General features: G+C 38.4%; 1 protein-coding gene across 1 annotated transcript in view; it reads right to left on the bottom strand.

Annotated features, from left to right (window-relative positions):
- Positions 1-9,392: 9,392 nt before the first annotated feature.
- Positions 9,393-21,539, bottom strand: part of ADAMTS18 (ADAM metallopeptidase with thrombospondin type 1 motif 18) — a 190,268-nt gene continuing 178,121 nt past the window's right edge. The window contains exons 21-23 of the mRNA XM_074203596.1: positions 20,937-21,149; positions 17,326-17,473; positions 9,393-13,501 (exon numbers count right to left, since the gene is read on the bottom strand). Coding sequence (XP_074059697.1) covers positions 13,383-13,501; positions 17,326-17,473; positions 20,937-21,149 — 480 coding nt within the window. The 3' untranslated portion in view covers positions 9,393-13,382. The remainder of the gene's footprint in view (positions 13,502-17,325; positions 17,474-20,936; positions 21,150-21,539) is intronic.

Genomic DNA, 21,539 nt, shown 5'->3' with positions numbered 1-21,539 from the left:
TTTTATTTTGTTTTTTTTTATAAATTAAAAATGCCCTGCATTAGTTGACTCTGCTTTGTCCTTCAAGGTATTCTTCAATTCCGGTCCTTCTAGTAACAAAAGTGATATTAATAAAGAACTATGTGAGCCAAGTGTAGTTTGCTAGGGACCCCAAGGCTCTGGTGAATCTGTGCTTAATCCCTGGCCCCTACCCAAAGGAGGGCTGGAAATGCCATCTTCATAGCCAAAGGCATCAATCTCTGTTCATTCCTTAGAAGCCAGACTCAGAGTTGCCTTCCTACATATCTTCATTCCGGAAGAAGAAAAAAACCAACAACCCATAATCTTGCTAGCTATTTGCTTGTCTCAACTTGTATTTAAGGAACGTTTTTCTCTGAGAGGCCAAAAAGCCTTCTTGCAGGCCCCAATGTCAATTCTATTTGGAAGCTGTTGGAGTGTGGGTGAGACAGCAGGAAAAAGCACAAATCCAAAATGACTTTTTTCTTCCTGGGACAGAGTTAGGAATAATAGAATCTCAGAGCTAAAAGGAGCTTTGGGTATATTGGGTGGTCTTGGGGGCTACTTATCTGAGGAGTAGTGTGATTCTCTATTCAAGTATGAGGTGAACTCTGGTCTCTGAGACCCCTCTGTGACTTTATATCTAAATCATAAATCTTTTTTGCAGTATCACCAAAAGAGATCATTTAATTGCATCTTTCCATCCCTAAATTTCTTTTTTTTTAAATATTTCTAATAATGGGAAGCTCCCTATCACTAGTAATAGTTAAAAAAATAATAACTTACAATGGCATAATATTTAAGGGTTGCAGAATGCTTATGCAAATCTCATTTGATACAAACAACCCTATGAGGAAGATAGTTAAAGATATTATAATCCTCATTTTACAAAAGAGGAAAATGATGGTCAGAGAAGTTAAATAGTTTGTCCAAATATAAATAGTCAGTTCCAAAAGCAGAATTCTCACTTAGGTCTCTCCTGATTCCATATCTAGGACTCTTTCCACAAGAGCACAGATGTCCAACCTTTTAGAAAAATCCCATTCCAGAAACTCAGTTTGATGACAACTGATGGAATTAAAGTGTATAAGAAATTAGATCAAAGTTCCTTTGATACCCTTCATTTTCTAGTTACCAGTCACAGGTCAGCTGCATGAATTGGCTTTGAGGACCACATGAGGCTGACACACCTGCACTAGAGCATTGACTCTTCAGGCATCCTGTTCCACCCTGGGACAGCTTTAATATTTAGGATATTCTTTCTCTATTGAGCTTGAAAGAGCACTAGTCTTTCATCAGTCTATAGATTTTGATGTCCTATATCATCAGTTTTTTGTTTTAATAGTTTAATTTTTATTTTTTCCAATTACATGTAGAGATAATTTCCAGTATTCATTTTTGAACCATTTTCTCCCTTCTTCCCTTTCCTCCTCCCTCTTCAAGACAAAGCAAGCAACTGGATATAGTTTGTACATAACATCAAACCTTCCTAGCAAATTCTATCTCGTTTAATGTCTTGACAACAAATTTGGTAATCATATCTCCTCTTGTTTCTGTCAGTACCCTTCCAAGCTGAAGTTGTAGCTAAGGTAAGCTCCTGTTTGCTATTCTCCCAGCCTCAAGATGTACTATCAGTGAATGAGTGTATTCTCTTCTTTTTCAGAGACTTCAAAACACAAGTCAACATCTAGACGTGGTTCTCATGCAATCACCAACTGACTTGGCACAAAACCTGTGGCTGGTGGTATTGTACACATCTCCTAGAAACACGTGTTCACAGAGATATTTCTAAAGAATTAGGCAGTGTTCATTTGAGTCACTTATGAAAACTAAGGCCCAGGAAATTTAAATGACTCCTGGTCACACCTATGGAAAGCATCAGAGGTGGAATCGGAACCATGAAATCTAGACAGTGTAGACAACTGCCTCTCTTTCCTTCTCTGCTCTTTGAGAGTGGTAAGATGACATTCTAGCTTTTTTTTTTTAGATTTTGCAAGGCAATGGGGTTAAGTGTCTTGCCCAAGGCCGTATGGCTAGGTAATTATTAAGTGTCTGAGGTGGATTTTGAACCCAGGTACTTCTGATTCCAAGTCCGGTGCTCTATCCACTGCGCCATCTAGCCACCCCTATTCTAGCTTTCTTAATGCAGTCTAAGCTAAGTCCTCTCTGGCATCTGAACATTCAGTTTCCATCTGATCTCACTGGATTCTGAAGATTACAGTGCTTCTCCCACAATACTTTACAACTGTAGAAGCTTTCTGGTTTGAGTTTGGATATTCCTGGGAGCATCTTGGGAATGGGAAATCATAACCAAGCTAGGATTTATGTTCTTATTTTCTCCTTCCAGATATACAAAGTCAATAAGGCAAGTTCTATAGGTTTGTTAGTTCCTATATTCTTCCATTATGTGGCATGAGTTGGCAGTACTTTCATTTGTCCCAGCCTTCCTGGATTTTTCTTCCTAATGTGAACATTGTCTCATTTTGTAAGACTTTACCCTTCCATGACACTTATGGGTAACACCAGTTCCTTCATGCTTTTTTGAGTGTAATCAGTGACAGTCTGGTAGGTATTCTGATGCACAACTCCAATGATAGGGTACTTCTGGGGGATTAGAATTTGATGCCTCTAATATCATCACCCTATTTCTTGACTTTTTTTACTTCTTGCTATCCGTCATCAGACACCCACCAGCTTTCTACAAACAACTAAAGGAAAGAAGGTTAACTAGTGCTTTAATGTTTGTCCTTCATTTTCGAAGAAGACATCAGGGAGGTGATGCCATGACAAGCACATGAATTAGATTTGAGTGAGGAGGATTCTGTACTAAATCACCAGCCTCGCTTTCTCCTCCAGAGTCATCTGAGTCCAGTGGCTCGATATGAAGCAGGATGACTGGAGATTACCCTGGATGTGGGGCAGTCAGGGTTAAGTGACTTGCCCAAAGTCATAGAGCTAGTAAGCAGCAAGTGTTTGAGGCCAGATTCAAACTTCCATCTTCCTGAATGCAAGGCCAGTGCTCTATCCCCTGCATCACCTAGCTGCCCTATTGATAGCTGCTGCTGGTGGGGTTGCTGTGGGGATGATTGGCTTCTGGAAAGGGAGGATCATCTCCTAACCTAACTTGGCTGTGTATCTGAGGAGAAGGTGCCATATGTTAATAAATTTAGTTCGTAATCAACATTCAAAGGATTCTCTAAAATTTTCCAATTTAATCCATATCTGAGCAAGAATTTATTTCACAGCATACTCAAAGAATGGTCAAACTATTTTTATTTAAAGATGTCTAGGGAAGCTAAACTCCCTATCTCTGAGGCAATCTATTATGCTTATAGATAATGCTAATTGTCAGAAAGTTTTATCCTGACATCAAACTTATACTGACTCCTCATAACTTCTACCCAATTGCTATAAGTTCTACCCTATGAAAGAAAACCAAATCAACCTACCTCCTTTTCTATATGTCAACCCTTCAAATACCTGAAGAGAGATGATAGTCCTAAGTTGTCTTCTTTAGAGGCAGCTAAGTGGTGCAATGGATAGAGCTCTGGCTTGGAGTCAGAAAGCCAGGAGTTTGAATCTGGCCTCAGACACTTGACTCATACTAGCTGTGTGACCTTGAGCAAGTCACTTAACTCTGACTGCCCCACATCCAGGGCCATCTCCAGTCATCCTGCTTCAATCTGGCCACTGGACCCAGATGGCTCTGGAGGAGAAAGTGAGGCTGTGACCTAGCCCAATATCCTGTCACTCAAATCCAATTCACCCTGATGTCATAGTCTTCTTCAAAATGAAGGACAAACATTATTATTATTAAATCTTCTTTAGGCTAAACATCCCCAAGCTCTCTAATTCTTTTACGGAATCTTATTTGCCTTTTACCAATGCCCTTCATAGAATGTAATTTTCCCTTTTCCTGCCGCCTCATCCAGAATCAACCAGTGTGGGAAATTATTCTGAAGGATTTACCTAGGTCACAACTCTGGGAAACCTATTATGGACAATGCCATCCACAACCAGAGGAAAAACAAACAAATATATAAAGCTCACAAAATCTTAATGCATACTATGTTCACTTTAAAAAAAAAACTCTTATGTTTTCCCTTAGTTCTAATTTCTAATACACAAAATGACTAATGTATAAATATGTTAAACACAAAAGTACATGCACAATTTTTGCCACACTATTTGCTGCTGAGAGGATGGAGGTGGGAAGAGTGGTAGAAAAAATGTGTAACTTATAAATATGCAAGTGGATGAATGTTGAGAAATTTTCATAACATTCATAAAATAAAATTTAAATTAAAAAAAAGATTTACCTGGGTTAAGAGTTAATCAGATACTAAAAGAAATTCTAAGTTTAAGCTATGGATGCATTCCTGCTCATTGTGTTTACTCAGACAGGTCTGGAGAATGATTGATTCTCCCTTTTATCACTTAGGTGATATGGAAATAGATACGCATCTTTGACCAAGATTTGAGTGATCTAAGTCATATATCCCAATGTCATTGTAATATAGCCCAGCCTCTCATTGTAATATTCATTTTCTCATTAATTATTAACCTATCAGAGTAAATTGCCACAATCAGGATTATTACCTCTTCCACAGGCAAATGAATTCTAAGCCCAACACCATGAGGAGTCTTTGGTTTGAGACAGTCAACCAAATGACCATTCTTTTACTAAAAAGCTGGCATTATTGGGGGCAGCTAGGTGGTACAGTAAAGCACCAGTCCTGGAGTCAGGAGTACCTGCCACTTAACCCCGTTGCCTTGCAAAAAAACCTAAAAAAGCTGTCATTATTAATAAAATGATTAAATTATTCAGAAATTATGTCTCTCGGAACCTTTATTCTTCATTATGGAAGAGTACAGCAGAACTGTTACCTTCCTACTTCTGGATACTGCCTCTTAAATATAGCCTAGTTCATATGATTCATATTAACTCATATTAAGCATGTAGCCTACTAACCCCACCCCCAGACTTTTTTTTAAATAAACTACTGTCTGGCAAGTTCCTTCCCTGGCCCATTTTGCATTGACAAAGTTGATTTTTTGAGCCCAAATGTAAGACTGAATTGTTGTGTTCAATTGTTTCACTCATATTTGACTCTTTGTGACCTCATTTGGGTTGGGTTTTTTTTTTTTGGCAAAGATACTGGAATGCTTTGAAATTTTCTTCTTTAGCTCATTTTACAGATGGAGAAGCTGAGGTGGACAGGGTTAAATGACTTGTCTATCATCACACAGGTAGAATGCATCTGACCAACAAGGTTAAATGACTTGTCCAGCATCACACAGTTGGAATGTATTAGAGGTCATAGAATCCCCTCAGTATCCACCTACCTGCCCTTAAAGGCCGAATATTCACTATTAAATTTTGCCTTCTTAGATTTGGCCTAATTTTCCAGGTTGAAAATATCTTTTTGATTTTCTTTTTTGCAAGGCAAATGGGGAAGGGTCTTGCCCAAGGCCACACAGCTAGGTAATTATTAAGTGTCTGAGGTCGGATTTGAACTCAGGTACTCCTGACTCCAGGGCTGGTGCTCTATCCACTGCACCACCTAGCTGCCCCCCCCCATTTCAAATCTTTTTGTTCCTGAGGACTATGCCCCATTTGTGCATTTCTTCTTTCACTTAGCTCTTTTCATTTTTATAATTCATTCATTCATTCATAGGATATAAATAAAGGTGAAAAACAATCAGGTTTAGAATTAGAGATTCTTCTTGTTGATTTCTCCATTAAAGGATGAAATTATCCAGTCAAGAAAGTATTTACTGCTCTCTTATTAGCAGAGAGAGAGAACTCCAACAGATAACTCAGTGACTTGTTCCCCATCACACTTCTATAATAGGTTTCAATGCCAGGCTTGTGATTTTTTTTAAAAGATATTTATCTACTAATTTCTGTCCTGGTGGTCTTTAGTAGAGTCAAGACAACAAACATTAAGTTTTTACTGGGTGTCAGACACTATACCTAACAATGAGAATACAAACAATAGCAGAAAGGTAGTTCTTATTCTCATGCTGCTTTCATTCTAATAGGGAAATACAATACATAGAAGTAAGTTGAAAGGGAGGAGGGGGGAAGAGATCAAAGTACTATTGTTGGGACATTGTAGAGAAAGTTGAGAGTGTAACCCAGAAAGGCCTGGGCCTTAATGCTTAAAATGGAGTTTCTGGGAAAAAACAGTCAATTAGAGAGAGAGAGATGGGGGTGGGGCAAAGAGGAGAGTACTTCCAGTGTATGAAGTCCAGGAACAGAGTGAGCTGCCAGAATGAAGAGGTTTTTGGGGAACTGTAGACAAAGTCTGGGAAAATCAGGAGTGGAGCCTAGAGAGTTATGATGTTTGATGACAATATTATTTCTATTTCTGTCCATTTCTGTACCATGTTTCCTAACTCTGGTTTCAATATTTCTTTCCAAGGGCATATCCTCTTAATATATAATATTATACTTCTGTCCCTACTCCACCCTTCCCCTATCTTTCTAGCAAGTTAATTTTGAATAAGGCACATCACTTTCTGAGCCATATTTCAGTCATTGCTCATATCTAGGAGTGGGCTAGTAAATTTTTAACAACTAGCTCTTCCAAAAAAAAAGTAATTTTCATTGCTAACATTTTCTCCATCATAGTTTAAAGTCTAGAAAATAAAAAAAGCAATAAATCAAGGTCTAATCTATAGTCTTTGCTAATGTCTTCATTTTCCACATTAAAAATTTCTGTATTAAGCTAGTTTGATCCAGCTCCAGCATACCCCTGCCCCTATCTCTTCATGTCCTAACATCTTTAATTCACCCTGATTGCATTCCTTGTGTGATCTGTTTCAAAATTCTTAAATTCCTCCTTAAAACATCTTCAGCTGATTCTCAAGCTATTATCCTGTTCTCTCTTACTTTTTATTGCTAAACTCTTAGAAAGTAATCTATGCAAACTGCCTCTATTTTCTCACCTTGGAGATCTACCCTTCTCAGCATCTCTAATCTATTTTGAACTTGGCTTTCTATGTGAAATTTAACTCTCAAAGATTAAACTGAATTAAGATGAATAAACTCTTAACTGCTACATTTAATGGTTTTCTTCTTGAGTTTCATCCTCTTTTTACTTTCTTCAGCTACTGACATTTGACACACCCTCCTCTATGACACTTTCTTTTCCCATGACTTCAATAAAATTCCTCTCTCCTAGTTCTCTTTCTAAATTTCTTGGGTTTTGCTAGATTATTAACCGTTGCTTACTACTTCTTTCCTCCACTCTGCTGTCCGGGATCCCCTCTGAGCTTTTCTCTCTACACTATTTCCCTAAGGGATCTAACTCAGTTCTAAGTTCAGTTCTCTCTAATCAGAAGACTACTAAATCAACATATCCAAATCTAATCTGGTTCCGCAGCTCTAATTCCATGACAGACATTTACTCATGGATGTTCCACTGACATCTCAAATTCAACATTTCCAAAACATAATGAATCATATTCTCCTTTAAACTTATTTCTGTTCCTAATTTTCCTGTTTTGGTTGAGACCATCTTTCTCCTTGTTATGCAGTTTGGAATTTCAAAGGAGAAAGAGGAAAAATATCTCTTCTTCCTTCTCCTTCAACTCTATATCCAATTCTACCTACTTACCATCTCTGCTATCTTTCTTCTCTCCACTTCTATGTCTATCACCCTAGTTCAGACTCCTAGCTCATCTAAATTTGTTGACAATTTATAATCCCTTGCTGGTTATCTCTAGGTTCGTTTAGGCCACAAATCCTTCTGCTTTCCCCTCTCCCAATTTAGCGGGTTGATAGGACAGTCCATTTAATTTCCTTCATTCTTTCTATAGGATGTACATCTTCCAAATCTGTTCCCCAAGACCATATGATACTCATCCAACAGTGTAGTATGGTAGGGTGAAAAAAGCTTTAAACTTGAGAGACAGAAGACCTGGATCTTAGGTGTGACACTGTAATTTACTAACTATGACCTGGGACAAATTACTTTTCCTCTATGAATTCTGTAAAATTAAGGAGTTTGATCCAATAATCAATATATCCATACTCTGAAATTCCATATGGTCCCTTGACATTTTAATATTTTATTTGCTAATGTTCTGTTTAATTCTGACATTGCTTTATTCCTCAATATGTTCTGTGTTTTGGTCATGCCCTAGTAAGCTACTTATTTTTCTCATGGATTAATTCTCAAACTGAAATGCTCAGTCTTGGGATGTTTCCTTAACAGAAAGGATGGGAAGAATATGGAGGAAGGAAGAGAAGGGGAATTTAATTATTGGGAAGAAGATTGAAGTCAATACATTCTAGCATGGGCACATTTAATGATGGATATTGGAACTACCCCTTATGCTAGGTACAGAGAGGCACTTCTCACTTTGAATGCCATGGATTTAGATAAATGTATGGATCCTTAGAGCTGTAAAAAAAAAAAAAACCTTTAGAGACCATCCAACCTAATACAAACCTTAGTAGGAATCTTTTCAATATCTTTTTTGACAGAAATTATTCAACCTTTGGCGTAAAACTGCAGTGGCCAACAGCTCATTATCTCCTGAAGCAATCTATCACACTTTTAAGACAATTACAACCACTAGAAGGTTTTCACATATATAGGTCCTAAATCTGACTCTCACTCATTTCAACTCATACCTACTCTATTCTATGGAGGTCAGATCCTGATTCTTCATCATGCTAATGATGTGATCTTGGACAAGTCACTTCTTTTGGAATCTCAGTTTCCATTTCTATAAAACAAGACATTTGAACTAGATGTTCTCCAACATCTCATTTAGCTCTAGGTCCTTTAAATCCAATATGTCTTTTATGTGACATGAAGTAATTAAAGGAAGCGATCATGTTTTTATTGAGAAGTTGGGGCAATGATGAATCAAAAGTCTCCCAGGGAGGGCTTTAAAAATATAGGGACCATTCCCTGTTTCTTACAAGTAAGCAACTTAAATGCACCTAGGATTATAGGATCTGGAAATACAAGGAAATTTAGAGATCCTCTATTCCAACCCTCTTTTTTTAATAGAGAAAGAAATTAAGGCCAAGAGAGACCCCAGACTCTACTTCCCAGTTAATAGACTATATCATATTTAAACCAGATCTCTTCATTGATAGTCCAGAGCTCTCTTCATAACATCATGGCTATGAACCTATTGAACTTGTAGCCAGGACTGACCTATTTCCTTTATCCTTGATGTGGGTGTATCCTCAATTATTCAAATAATTTTACAAGATTCAAATATAAGGAAACAGTTCTTTATTGTTAAACTTACAGAAGAATTAAATACCATGCCTAAATGTTGATTTTTTTCATTCCATAACAGTTTTATTCAACATTTCTTTTTCTAATGAATATCACCCACTTTAGGAAGCAAGTGCAAACAAGGACAAGTTATTAGTTAATAAATTATTTTTACATCAAATAATAAAATAGTAATTATGAAAACAATTTTATTGGGAATAGGGGAGAAAGACAATGTGCATTGTTTTTGTTTTTAAATAATACAACCATCTGCATGTCAAATCAAGTCAAGGAGATAATTATCATTTTTCAGATAATATGAAAAAAAATAAACCCAAACCCAATTCCCATTTGGAGAGTTACAAAGGGAACTGTTCATTTTAAGTGACCACTGTCTAGCTGGCTCTGCTGAACTAGCCAGTCTCTATTTGAATTGGTGCCTTTGAGGCAGAGAACTGGGGCAACATTCATTTAAAAAAAACGTTGTGGGATGAAGTGGAATAACATAAACACACATCCTTTGAACAAAACCTCTAAAAATTACAGACGGACATGGGTTTGCCTGCTTTATTGGTTTGGGTAAATAGACTGGTGTGCTTCCAACAGAAAACTATTTTAAGGATAGTCTCCCCACCAAAGCTTCATCCACTGTGGATATCTCCTTTCGGTGAGGAGGTGATACCTCCCTTGCCAACATGCCAATTTGAATTGGCAAGCCCTGGAAGGTGCCACAAAACTGGAGAGGCATCTGGTAGTGGCAAATGATAGACTGTCTAGCTCAGTTCTGAAGGCCTCATTAGTGGAGGGTTTGGCCACAAATGAATGGATTTTTTGGCCACAGAGACAACATGAAACCACTTACATAGGTGTGGAGGGGCTTGGGACCTTTGATGGCAGAGAAACAACTTATGACAAAACAAACAGACAAATAAACAACAACATATATCTAAAGTTTGTATCACCTTAAGCACCAAACCCAGTCCTCTGGGTAAAAGAGACTAACTAAATGTTGCTGAATTCTTTTGAAACTGAAATCAGCCTTAGATTGGCTCATCTTTAGAAGACATGGTCTGTGATGGGTCTTGCAAGGGGAATGTTATAGAATTATAATATCTTCTCTGGTGACATTTAATTGAATGTAAATACTTGCTGAGTAAGTATACTATTAAGTAAACTGAATGGCAGTCTTAAGACCATATCACATGAACATCAATTGGAGGGAACTGGACAAGAAAAGAGTAGGGAGAATAAAGTATCTGATATCTGAATGGTGGTTATGTGGAAGAGAGAGACTAGATTCATTCTGGTTGGTCACAAAAGACAGAACCAAGAGAAATGGGTGGAAGTTATAGATAGGGAGGCAGATTTAGGCTGAATTTAAGAAAAAAAATCTTAAGAAAAGCTATTCATAAGTGTGATGGGGAGGGGGAGAGAAAGGTGGTACAGTAGATAGAGCACCAGTCCTGGAGTTTAAAATCAAATCCTAAGGGCTTGGAGACCAAGCTATCCAAATATCCAAGCTATCAAATCTAGTCTCAGATACTTCTTATTTACTAGTGGTGGGACCCTGGCCAAGTCACTTAACTCAATTGTCTTGCCAAAAAATAAAAAAAGTGGGATAAGCTGCCTCAGCTAAGAGATGGAGAGGATTCATGATTTCATGACCAAAGGGCTCTGAGGTCCTTTAGAATTCTGAATTGAATATATAATACATCCCTCTTAAACCGTAATCTCCATGGGCTAGGATTCTAGTATTTAAGATTTCTATATCTCTTGATGCTCAGGACATTGTTCACATAGGAAAGTTTATTGTTTAACTATTAGACTGTAAGTTTCTTAAATAAAGGGGGAGACATAAGTATAGTGGAAAGAGTACTGGATTTTTTTTACTAAAACTAAATTGTTTTAGTAAACAGACTTGCCACTTTTAATTATTGGACCTTAGTCAAGTTACTTGATCTCATGGACCTCATTTTATTCTTTAGAAAATGATGGAGTTGATCTAGATGATCACTAAGGTCCCCAGAAATAAGTAGTATAACTTTATTTAAAAATAATACTGTGTAGGAGGGATTAGATTTCTTCAATGTTGCTCTAAAGTCTAGAAGGTTTGAGAAGAGACAGACATATTCAGGATTCATAGAAGGAAGTTATAGGGAGGCAGATTTGAGCCCACTATATAAGTAAAAAATTTCCTAACAATAAAAGGTATAGGGGGTGGCCAGGTGGCGCAATGGATAGAGCACCAAGGGTGGAATCAGGAGGACCTGAGTTCAAATCCAGCCTCAGAAACTTAATAATTACCCCTAGCTGTATGACCTTGAGCAAGTCACTTAACCCCTTTGCCTTGCCAAAAAAAAAATAAAAGCTATGAAAAAACAGGAATGCACTACCTTATGAGGCAGTGAGTTCCCAGTCAACAGGAACAGCCAGAGAGGGGAATCATATAAATGCAAGTAGTTGTATGCGATTGTTGCTGAGGTTCCTTCTAACTGATCATGATATGATTCCATGACAGGCTTGCTGTATTCCTCAGTATTGAGTCAGGGTCCCCATGTAGAAGGTGCTTAATAAATGTCGAATTTAATTGTTTCAAATGTGGAATTATCTTGAGATGACATGTGGGTGGGGGGGTAGTGAAGGTTTGCCATTTAAGTTATTCAAAGTGCAAAGTTCAATTGACTGATTGTTCTAAATGGTTTACATACCCTGTTTCCAGAATGTTTTTAGAAAACGCTTCCCAGGTTATAGTTAGTATTTTTTGAGTTTTGTAACAGGAAGAATATATGCTCCAAATCCACCCAGACAGTCCAATAGGAAGTGCCAAGAGAATTAATAGGTCTCTTGTGCAGTTTTGTGATTGGGATGTTCTCCTGGACTCAGTTAGTAGGAGTCTTATGTCCAGGATCCATAAAGTCCTGACCAAATCTCAGGCTAAGGAATCAAAAGGTTCTCATTTCCTCAAAAAGATTGTCATGGTTCTGCCATTCACTTGCTGTGTGATCTTGAACAAGCCCCTTCATCTCTCAGGTCCAAAATGAAGGAGCTGGAGTCCTCCTTAATCTGACAATATCTGGAAGAGCGTATTCAGCCCTGGGCACCACATTTTAGGAAGGACAGTGACAAGTGAGAGCCCATTCAGGGCAGTGTGATCAAGGCCGAGAGAGGACTGGAGACCAAGCTGCCCAAATATCGCCTGGAGGCACTGGGGAGGAAGAGAAGATGATACCTGATTGCTGTTTTCAAATAGGTGAAGAACAGTTGTGTAAAAGAGGAATTAGGCTTGTTCTCCTTGACCTCAATGGGAGAACTGGGAGCAATTAGTGTAAGATACAACAAGATAGGTTGAAGTTTGATGGAAGGAAAAAACTTTCTGACAAATTAGAACTGTTCCCAAAGTGAAAGAGGCTGTCTTAGGAGGTAGTGAGCTCCCCGTCACTGGGGGTGTTCCAAGCAGAAGCTGGATGACCATGTGTGAGGAAAACTGCAGTGTGAATGTCTGCTCAGGTAGGGGTAGGATTAAATAACAGCTGGGATCCATTCCAACTCTGAGATTCTGTGGCTCATTGATCCCTTTCAGCTCTCTCTATGACTTGGAGTCTCTACAAGGAGAGAAGGTTTCTCAGTTGACTAATTGTGTCCTTTTGACAGCTGTAGAAATGTTTAACTATCTGGTTTCTGGTCAGTAACTCAACACATCTTGGTTTGATAGAGCTTTAAGTTCCAAAGGACATCTAAGGTGGAAGGGATTTCATAAGAGAAGATCCATCAGGGAGTTTCATGTCCGTAGACTCTGAAGTGTGGCCACTCTCTTACAGCTCAATTCTCCAGTGAATGACCAAGGGTAGAGTTGTTCACTGTGGGTAAAAGGGGAGATGAATCCCATCCCAATCTCCAAGAGGCATTTAAAAAAAAATTGGGAGGAAGAAGACTGTAGTGGTAAGAATAATGGATCTGGAGCCAGATGACCTGGGGTCAAGACTGCTTGTCTTGTGACTTTAGTCAAGTCACCTTTCCTCTTCTTCTCCAGGCCTTAGATTCTTCTTCTCTGAAATGGGGATATTAATTCTTGCTATTTGGGGGAAAGCATTTGTAAACCTTAGAGCACTAGAGAAATATGAGTTATTATCAGTATCATCACCGATTCTTCCTCGAACATGACTTGCAGCACTGTTTGCCGTAAAACTTGTGGTTGCAGACACCATGTTGTGGAACTAGATGGCACCAGCTGAAGAAATCCACACAAGGTGGCTCATCTAAAAAGAGAAAGTCCCAGTCAAACTATTGCAATGGTTCTCTAGACAAACTTGTACCTGTAATCATTGGAGCCTAATTTTAATTGTTGTCTTCAAATCTCCATCTCTCTATAGAGGTAACTTGAGTGCCAGGAGAAATATTTCTGAATCAGAAATAATGGATCAAAATCTCAACTCTGCCACAAATTTCCTGTGTTTTAATAAATTTAATAATTTAATAAATTCTATGTTTTAAGATTGCTCCTGACTATGACATTCAAGGTCCCTCCTACTTGGGATATTGCAAGTTCAAAAGTGTGTCATCGATCCTATCAGATCATTTAATTTCTGACCTTCGGTGGTCCCTGCCAGCTGTGACATTCTATGTCCTGTGATGTTCAAGGTCCCTTTTATCTCTGATATTGTAAATTCCAAGATGTGTTATCTCTCAGACAATATATATGATCCATCAGATCACTTTCTTTCTGATCATCTCTTATCTAAGCTCTCTTCAAGCTGTGACATTCTATCTTCTGATGTTCTCTCTATCTCTGATGTATTGTGTTCTAAGTCTCTGATGACTTTTCAAACCCTTCATAACTTGACCCCTTCTCATCTTTCCTATCTTTTTATTCCTTATATGATATAGCAACACTGGCATTTGAACTGATTTTACACCTCAAGATAATATAGGTATTTAGATATTTTAAAGTTGTGATTATTATCATTTCACTAAAGTCTTCCTTTTGGGCCACTTCATAGGAAGGCATTCTGAGTTCTTTAAGGCTAAGAGATCAAGTGAAAGGTTTTTAAGGATGGAGAAAATGTGAATATGTTTATAGGCAACAAAGAAGCAGACAATAGAGAGGGAGAAATTGGTGAGAAAATTAGTGAGAGAGAAAGGGTAGTCTGATGGAGAAAACAGAATGGAATGGGATCAAGAACATATGTAAAAAGGGTTTGCCTTGGCAAGGAGAAGGGCAATTTCATTATATAAGACAGAAGTGAAGGAGGAGGCAATATGAATGATGTGAAAGGAAGACAGAGGAGGAAAGTAAGGCACTCAATTGAAAGGGAAGGAAAAAAGGTACTTTGGAATGCTTGATGGTGAATGTTCATAATAGCCACTCAATAGAGTAGTGAATTGATTAGAAGGGTGTGAAAACATTGCCTTTCTTAAATGAAACTCCTGTTGAGAATATGTAACATAAATTTAATGGATGCAGTCAGCATGGTTTTCATGATTCAACTCTATATAGGAATAAATCAACAGAAGCAAAAGGTGTGTTTAGTAGGAGGAATTTAAGGTTTGGTCTTGATGGGGTAATATCTTCCATAGGATAAGGTGGCAAGAGACTTGAGAGATGAGGACAGAAGAGAGATGAACTGGTTCATGAAGGGGTTGAAATGGAGAAGGGAGGCAAATACAATGATTTGCAGGGGTGATGTCCTGGAAAAGACCTTTAGGGGATAATGGAATAGAGAACATGGTGAGGCAGAGGGAAAAATGGAATTTTAAAAGATTATGATCTGACAAGGAATTTTTATGAATATGGAAGTATATTACTTGTAAATGGTGACAAGATCAAGTTAGGTCTGGCCATCTCTATTGTCAGCTGAGGAGGAATAGAGGAATAGGTCATTGAAACTAAGATTTAGGAGATGAGAAGCTAGGGAATTTGAGGAAGAATCAATATGTATGTTGAGAAAGATTGTAAGTCAGGCATTGAACTCATTGAGGAAGAAAAAAGAATGTCTTGGGAGATGGTAGACAACAGCTATCAGAACCATCTGGATTAAATTAATTCAAATGATCCAAATTGAATGAAAAGAGTAGAAGCTTCTGAATGATGGGGACAGCAGGGAACTCATATTATAGAGACAATAGGGAACAAGAGGTATTCTATTCCAATGGTGCACCCACTATGACCATGGAGGTAGGGGTTTGAGTGACAGCACAATCAGTATTTAAAACACATGCAGTGACATCAGGAGGAAGCCAGTCTTAGTGAGGGCCAGAAGATGGAGGAAATGGGAAAAAAATTTTAAGATGAAAATAAATTTGTTAATTATAAAGCAGACATTCAAGAGAGAAAATAGAAGGGATGAGTAGAGCTAGATTTGGGTCTAATATTGCTATTTAACTCATATATTTTGCTTTCTTTTTTTCATATCTTATTTTCTCTTCCATTTGATGACCAAGAACTTTCTTGAGAGCAGAGGCCATGTATCATGTACCTTCATATCCTCTATAATGTAAGGAACATAACAGAATCTGTCCTATTCTTATTTCATTTTTTTCTATATTATTATATATATCTTATTCTCTCTTTCTCTCACTCTCTCTCTATATATATATATATATATATATATATATATATAAATAATGGTCTCTATAATAATTTTATTCTTAAATTGACTTCCCTCATCATCTTCCTCATCCCCCAATACTGGCACATCCTTCTAACTTCCTTGTCTTTTTGGTTAATGCTTATCACCACATCATGATCTTCCCAGGTACACAATGAAATCTGAGTTGTCCCTCTCTCACAAATTCCACTTCCCCATATCCAATTAGCCACTAATTCCTATCAATTCTGCCTCCACAACCTTCCTTATAGCTTTTCTATTCCCAATGCCACCATCCTTCTTCATATTCTCATCACTTCTTGCCTGGTCTGTCATTATAGTTTCCTGATGACCATCTTGTCTCCAGTTTTTCTGCCCCTTCCAACTCTTCCTCACACAGTCAGTTGGACTTATCTCATTTATGCATAATTCAGTTCAAAATCCTGAAAGGCTTCCCAACCTCAAAGGGCTAGTTTTGGTGAAGAAAGCAATCTGTAAACCTTAAAGCATTTTTGAGAATGCAAATTATTATTGGTCAAAATCTAAATCTGATATTCAAAGTCCTCTATAATTTTGTACCTTCTGACTTAATCTTATCTCACCTTGACTCACTGCCTTGTATTCTCTGCTCCAATCTAATTGGACTACTCCCCATTGTTACCTGTTCTTGCTCTATCCTTCCCTCTTCTAACATTATCACCATCCCTCTCACTTTCCACCTACTGATCTTATACTGGTTATACCAGGTCCAGTTCAGGTGCCACCACAGGGGAGGGAATTCGGTTTGTCTGATTCTCACAGATAGAAATTACATTTCCTTTCTCATCTCATATATTAGAAGAACTGAAGATATAGTATATGGACTGAGAGAAAAACACTGGGAAAGTTTATTTAGTCTGCAGAAGAAAAGACATGTAGGGCTACATCTAAATATTTGAAAGCAGCCAAACACAGAAGAGGAATTGCTTTGGTTTGATTTGGCCTCAATGGAAATAGTAGCAGCAATGGTGGAAGTGAGGGAAAGACATTCTGGTTTCACTTAAGGAAGAATTGCTGGTGTCACATAGATAAAGTCTGGGATCAGGAAGACACAAATTCAAATCTTATCTCAATCACTTAGTAGCTGTGTGTCCTTGGGAAAGTTACTTAACCTCTGTTATAGTTTCCTTAACTGTAAAATGGAGATAATTCTATGTACTTAATATCTATGAATAAAGAAGGGAAAAGGTTTAAAGAGATTAACAAAATTCTAGGACATATTGATATAAATGAAATTATACTGAGAAATATTTTTTTTAGGTTTTTTTCAAGGCAAATAGGGTTAAGTGGTTTGCCCACAGCCACACAGCTAGGTAATTATTAAGTGTCTGAGACCAGAGTTGAACCCGGGTACTCCTGACTCCAGGTCCAGTGCTTTATCCACTATGCCACCTAGCCTCCCTGAGAAATATTTTCTTCTAAATAAATAATTCCAATTCAAGTACAGGGTTTGTTACCTCTCTTCAAAGGTGGAGGGCAAAAATTTGTGTTACAGGCTCTGACTGCTGATGGTTTTTGGTGAATCAGACAGCTGGCTGTAGGTCGACCTTGCTGGAGACACTGCACTGTTCGGGTCTGAAGGCCACCTCCACATGTCACTGTGCACTGCAGGAGGGGAAAAAACATGGAAAGTCAGGAGAAGTCAAATTATGATCTCTTGTTTGATTAGCAGGAAGAGAATGAGAAGGAAAAGGAGTCAAAAAGGATACACAAGGAACAGGAGGAAGAAGAAGAAGAAGCAATGGAAGAGGATAAGGAAGAGAAAGAAAAGAGGGTGGAAAAGAAGAAGAAGAAGAAGAAGAAGAAGAAGGAAGAAGAGAAGGTATAAAAAGAAAGAAAAGGAGGGAGAAGAGAAGAAAAAAAAGAAGGTAGAGGAGAAGAAATTTCTAGAATGCTTAAAATATTGAAGATAAAATGATAGGGGTGAAAGGGAACTGATGGAAACAAAGAATTTATGTTGCAGAATCATGCCAGTTGAAATTAACTTGTCCTGTGATGGATTGATTTGAGTCCTAGCTGAGTGGACCCTTTGGGCAAACGGGATCTAAAAAGGCTTTGGAGACTCTAGGGGATTTCCTTTTTCATTGCTCTTTACCTCCTTGCCAGGCTTTTATCTTCTTTTATCTTCTTGTGACTTTTTTTTTAAACTGTCATAGGAACTGCTTTTACCTGAAGTCACTTGAATTTGTTTTTATTTAATGAATTGTTTATTTAAATCCTCAGACTCTGAGTTTTCTCCATTATTGGAGATATTAAACCTGGACCAGGCCAGGCCCTTAGAACAGAAGGTCAGATATAGTAAGTAGTTCTAGAATGCAAAATATAACGTTTTAGAGCTGGAAGGCAGGCTCTTAAAACATAAAGTGTCAGAGCTTTAAGAACTTTTAGAATAGAAATTTATAATCTATAATATAAATGGGTAAGACCTTAGGGATCATTTGGTCCAATCCCTTCATTTTACAGGTGCCAAGTGGGGAAGTTATTTGTCTAAAGTCAGATCTTATTTATTTTTGCACATCTCAAAGTGGTCTAATACATGGTTTTTCCCATGCTGTCAACAGTTTATAGTCCTCTTATGGATGGTCTCTAGGATGACTAAAAGGAGGAGGAGGAGGATGAATAAAGATTTACTTAGAGGAGAAACTTTGTTTTTTTACTACCTAGGCAAATCTGTCCCATTACTTTTGTTCCAAATAGAGAATAATCTTCAAAGATTTATGATCAATTCCACAATCAATGTAGCATTACAAAAAGAAGGCTGGATTTGGATTCAAAATACCTTGATCAAAATCCTATTCCAGATCCTAATCAATTAAGTGACCCCCCAGGCAAGGTCTTTTTCCCCTGATTTGCAATTTCTCTATCAGTAAACTGAAGTAGTTGGATTAGAAAGCTTCAGTCTATTCTAATCCTAAATGAAAGGATCAAATGTTCAATGTTCAAATGCATTATGTCTGCCATCTAGAGGGATGGGCATCCCAAATATGACATAGAGATACTAGGCAGGACCAAAGTTGTTCTCAGAAATGTAGAGACGACTGCAGGCACAACTGGTAATTAATCACATGGGATTAAAAAATTCCTGGTAATCATCACACATGCAAGAGCCTGACTCTTCGATGAGAAAAAAGCAGGGGTGCCCCAAAGCTGAAGAGGTGATTAGGAGCCCAGACAGCAGGCTTTCCTTTTCAACCACAGCAGCTCCTTCTTCCAGAATTGCAGGCATCCCTGAGAAGACTCTCCTCCATCATCTAAGGCTGGAGGAGGGGGCTGTGTAATGCCAAAATCCAAGCCCTCCTGCCCAGTTCCTCAGAATTAGTTTTGTCCCATGGAAATAGTGTATCTAAGTACTTCTAGAAGCAAGTCTTAGCCTGTTGATGGTCTTGCTCTGTCACTGACATTCAGCACTGTCACTAGTAATACAGCTTGAGTTCTGGACCAGAGGAGGTGGCTGTGAATCTGTTTACTCTTTATTCAAATACAAGGATTAAACCTATTCTCCAAGGGTGCTTTCTGCTCTGACAGCCTTTTGTTTTAGGAATCCATTAGCTCTGGGAATCAGGAGTATGGATGTTGAGTACTGGCTTTTCTACTCATCACCAATGAGCAAGTCAATTGCCTAGGTCTCTGGGTCCTCAATTATAAAATGAGGCTGATGAGTTAGAGCAGGGATTCTTAACTTTTTTTTTTGATAGATTTGATAGTCTGCTGAATCCCATAGTTCCCTTCTCAGAAGAATTTTTTTAAAAAATGGAAAGAAATAATAATAATATTGTTCATCCTTTATTTTCAAAGAGGATCAATGACATTATGAGGATGATATCTTGACTTCTGAGTGAATTGGATTTAGGTGAGACAAAACTGAGCAAAACTATCAGCCTCACTCCTTTTTCAGTCATTGAAGTCCTGTAACAAGATAACTGTCAATGACCAGGAATCAGTGGTTTTTATCTGAGGAAATGCTCATTCAATAACTGAGGGCCATAGCATTCATCTATTCCAAACTTCTTATCCTCCATAAAGCCTCCTTTAGGTTTTTGCAAGGCAATTGGGGTTAAGTGGCTTGCCCAAGGCCGCACAGCTAGGTAATTATTAAGTGTTTGAGACTGGATTTGAACCCAGGTACTCCTGACTCCAGGGCCGGTGCTTTATCCACTGCACCACCTAGCCACCCCCTTTTTTTTAAATCTATCTCTTAACATCATATTCCCATCCCTCCTATTCAAACCAATGCTGCCCCTCCAATCATACACATACATATATTCATATATTTGTATACACACACACAAGTATAATGTACTACTGATACAGGGAAATGTCGTAGACAATTATGAATGTAATAGGAACAGAATCTGTGATCTTAGATGATGTTCAATCTTGTTAAATGGGTGGAGGTTTCCCACTCTTAAAATCCTGCCTTCCCTGAACACTGTTGTTTGTATCTTGTCCCCATTTCCCCTTCCACTTGACTTTGATCTGGACACTGGCACAATAGGAAATGACACACTGAACTTGGCGGTCCAGCACCTTGGGACAGGAAGCATCAGTACATAGCTTGCCATTGGAAACTTCCTGGTCCAAGGTGTAAGACCACTTCCCAAGCACCACCCTCTGTACAGCCTACCATAGGGGGTTATTTAATAGGAAGCGCTGCCCCTTTGAGTCTTCTTGCTTCTTCTAGTCTCCCATCCAAAAGGATGGGGTTTTCTCTGGCTCTTCCTTAATCCATCTGTGGCCCCACCATGGTTAAGCCAAGATGGGGTTGGCTGCCTCTCTCTCTCTCTCTCTCTCTCTCTCTCTCTCTCTCTTCCCCTCCCTTTCCTTCTCCCCCTCCTCCTCCATCTGTCCCCACCCCCAGACTTCACCTGGCCTGTCCTCAGGGGGCTTACTGCTTTTCTTACTAATTTTGGCCACTGTACTTTATAACAATATTTTGCCATAATAAAATCCTGAGCAGTTTTAATATCCCAGAGAGCTGCAAATTCCTTTGTTTTTTCAGTGGCTTTAAATCTTCTGACTTCAGTCTCTAAACCTTTAAAAATTTTGGATATGGAAAAGGGTGACCTACCTGTTGCCAAGGGGAAGAATACCATCGGGCTACCAGTGTGGGCCGGAGGGGCACTGGACAAGCTCCTTGGTGACAGGCCTCCTCCAGGTCCACCTCTGGCTTCTTGATGTGACGACATCTACGCTCTGGGAAAGTCATCAGTTTTCCTGGCAGCCCTTTCTCACTGCACTGGACCACTCTCTTCTTTATGCCTGTACCACAGGATGCTGAGCACTAGAGGACAAGAGCAGGTGGTGAGAAAAATATCACATCTGCTTGACCCTTCAGATTTCCCCAATGAACTGGGATGATTTGGTTTCACCAAGTATTTGTATGGATTCAAATAGAAAAAAAGATTCAGAAAGCATCTCATGAGAAGTCTTTCCTAATCTCCTCCTGCTCCAATTGCTAGTGTCCCACTTCCCAAACTACTTTGCATTTATCAAATCATGTTGTATAGATTGATCTTCATATATGTTACATGTATGTAGTATACATTTATTTTATATAAAATTAATAAACCATAGAAGATGGAATATCTGAGCTAGATAACATCTTAGGGAAAAAAAGCTAGTTAAGCCTCATCATTTTTAAGATGAGGAAACAGGTTTTAAGGAGATAACT

This window comes from Macrotis lagotis, chromosome 1 (assembly GCF_037893015.1).
Source record: "Macrotis lagotis isolate mMagLag1 chromosome 1, bilby.v1.9.chrom.fasta, whole genome shotgun sequence".
NCBI lineage: Eukaryota > Metazoa > Chordata > Mammalia > Peramelemorphia > Peramelidae > Macrotis > Macrotis lagotis.
Note: the sequence above shows the minus strand (reverse complement) of the source record. Positions and strands in the feature narration are given on the sequence as shown.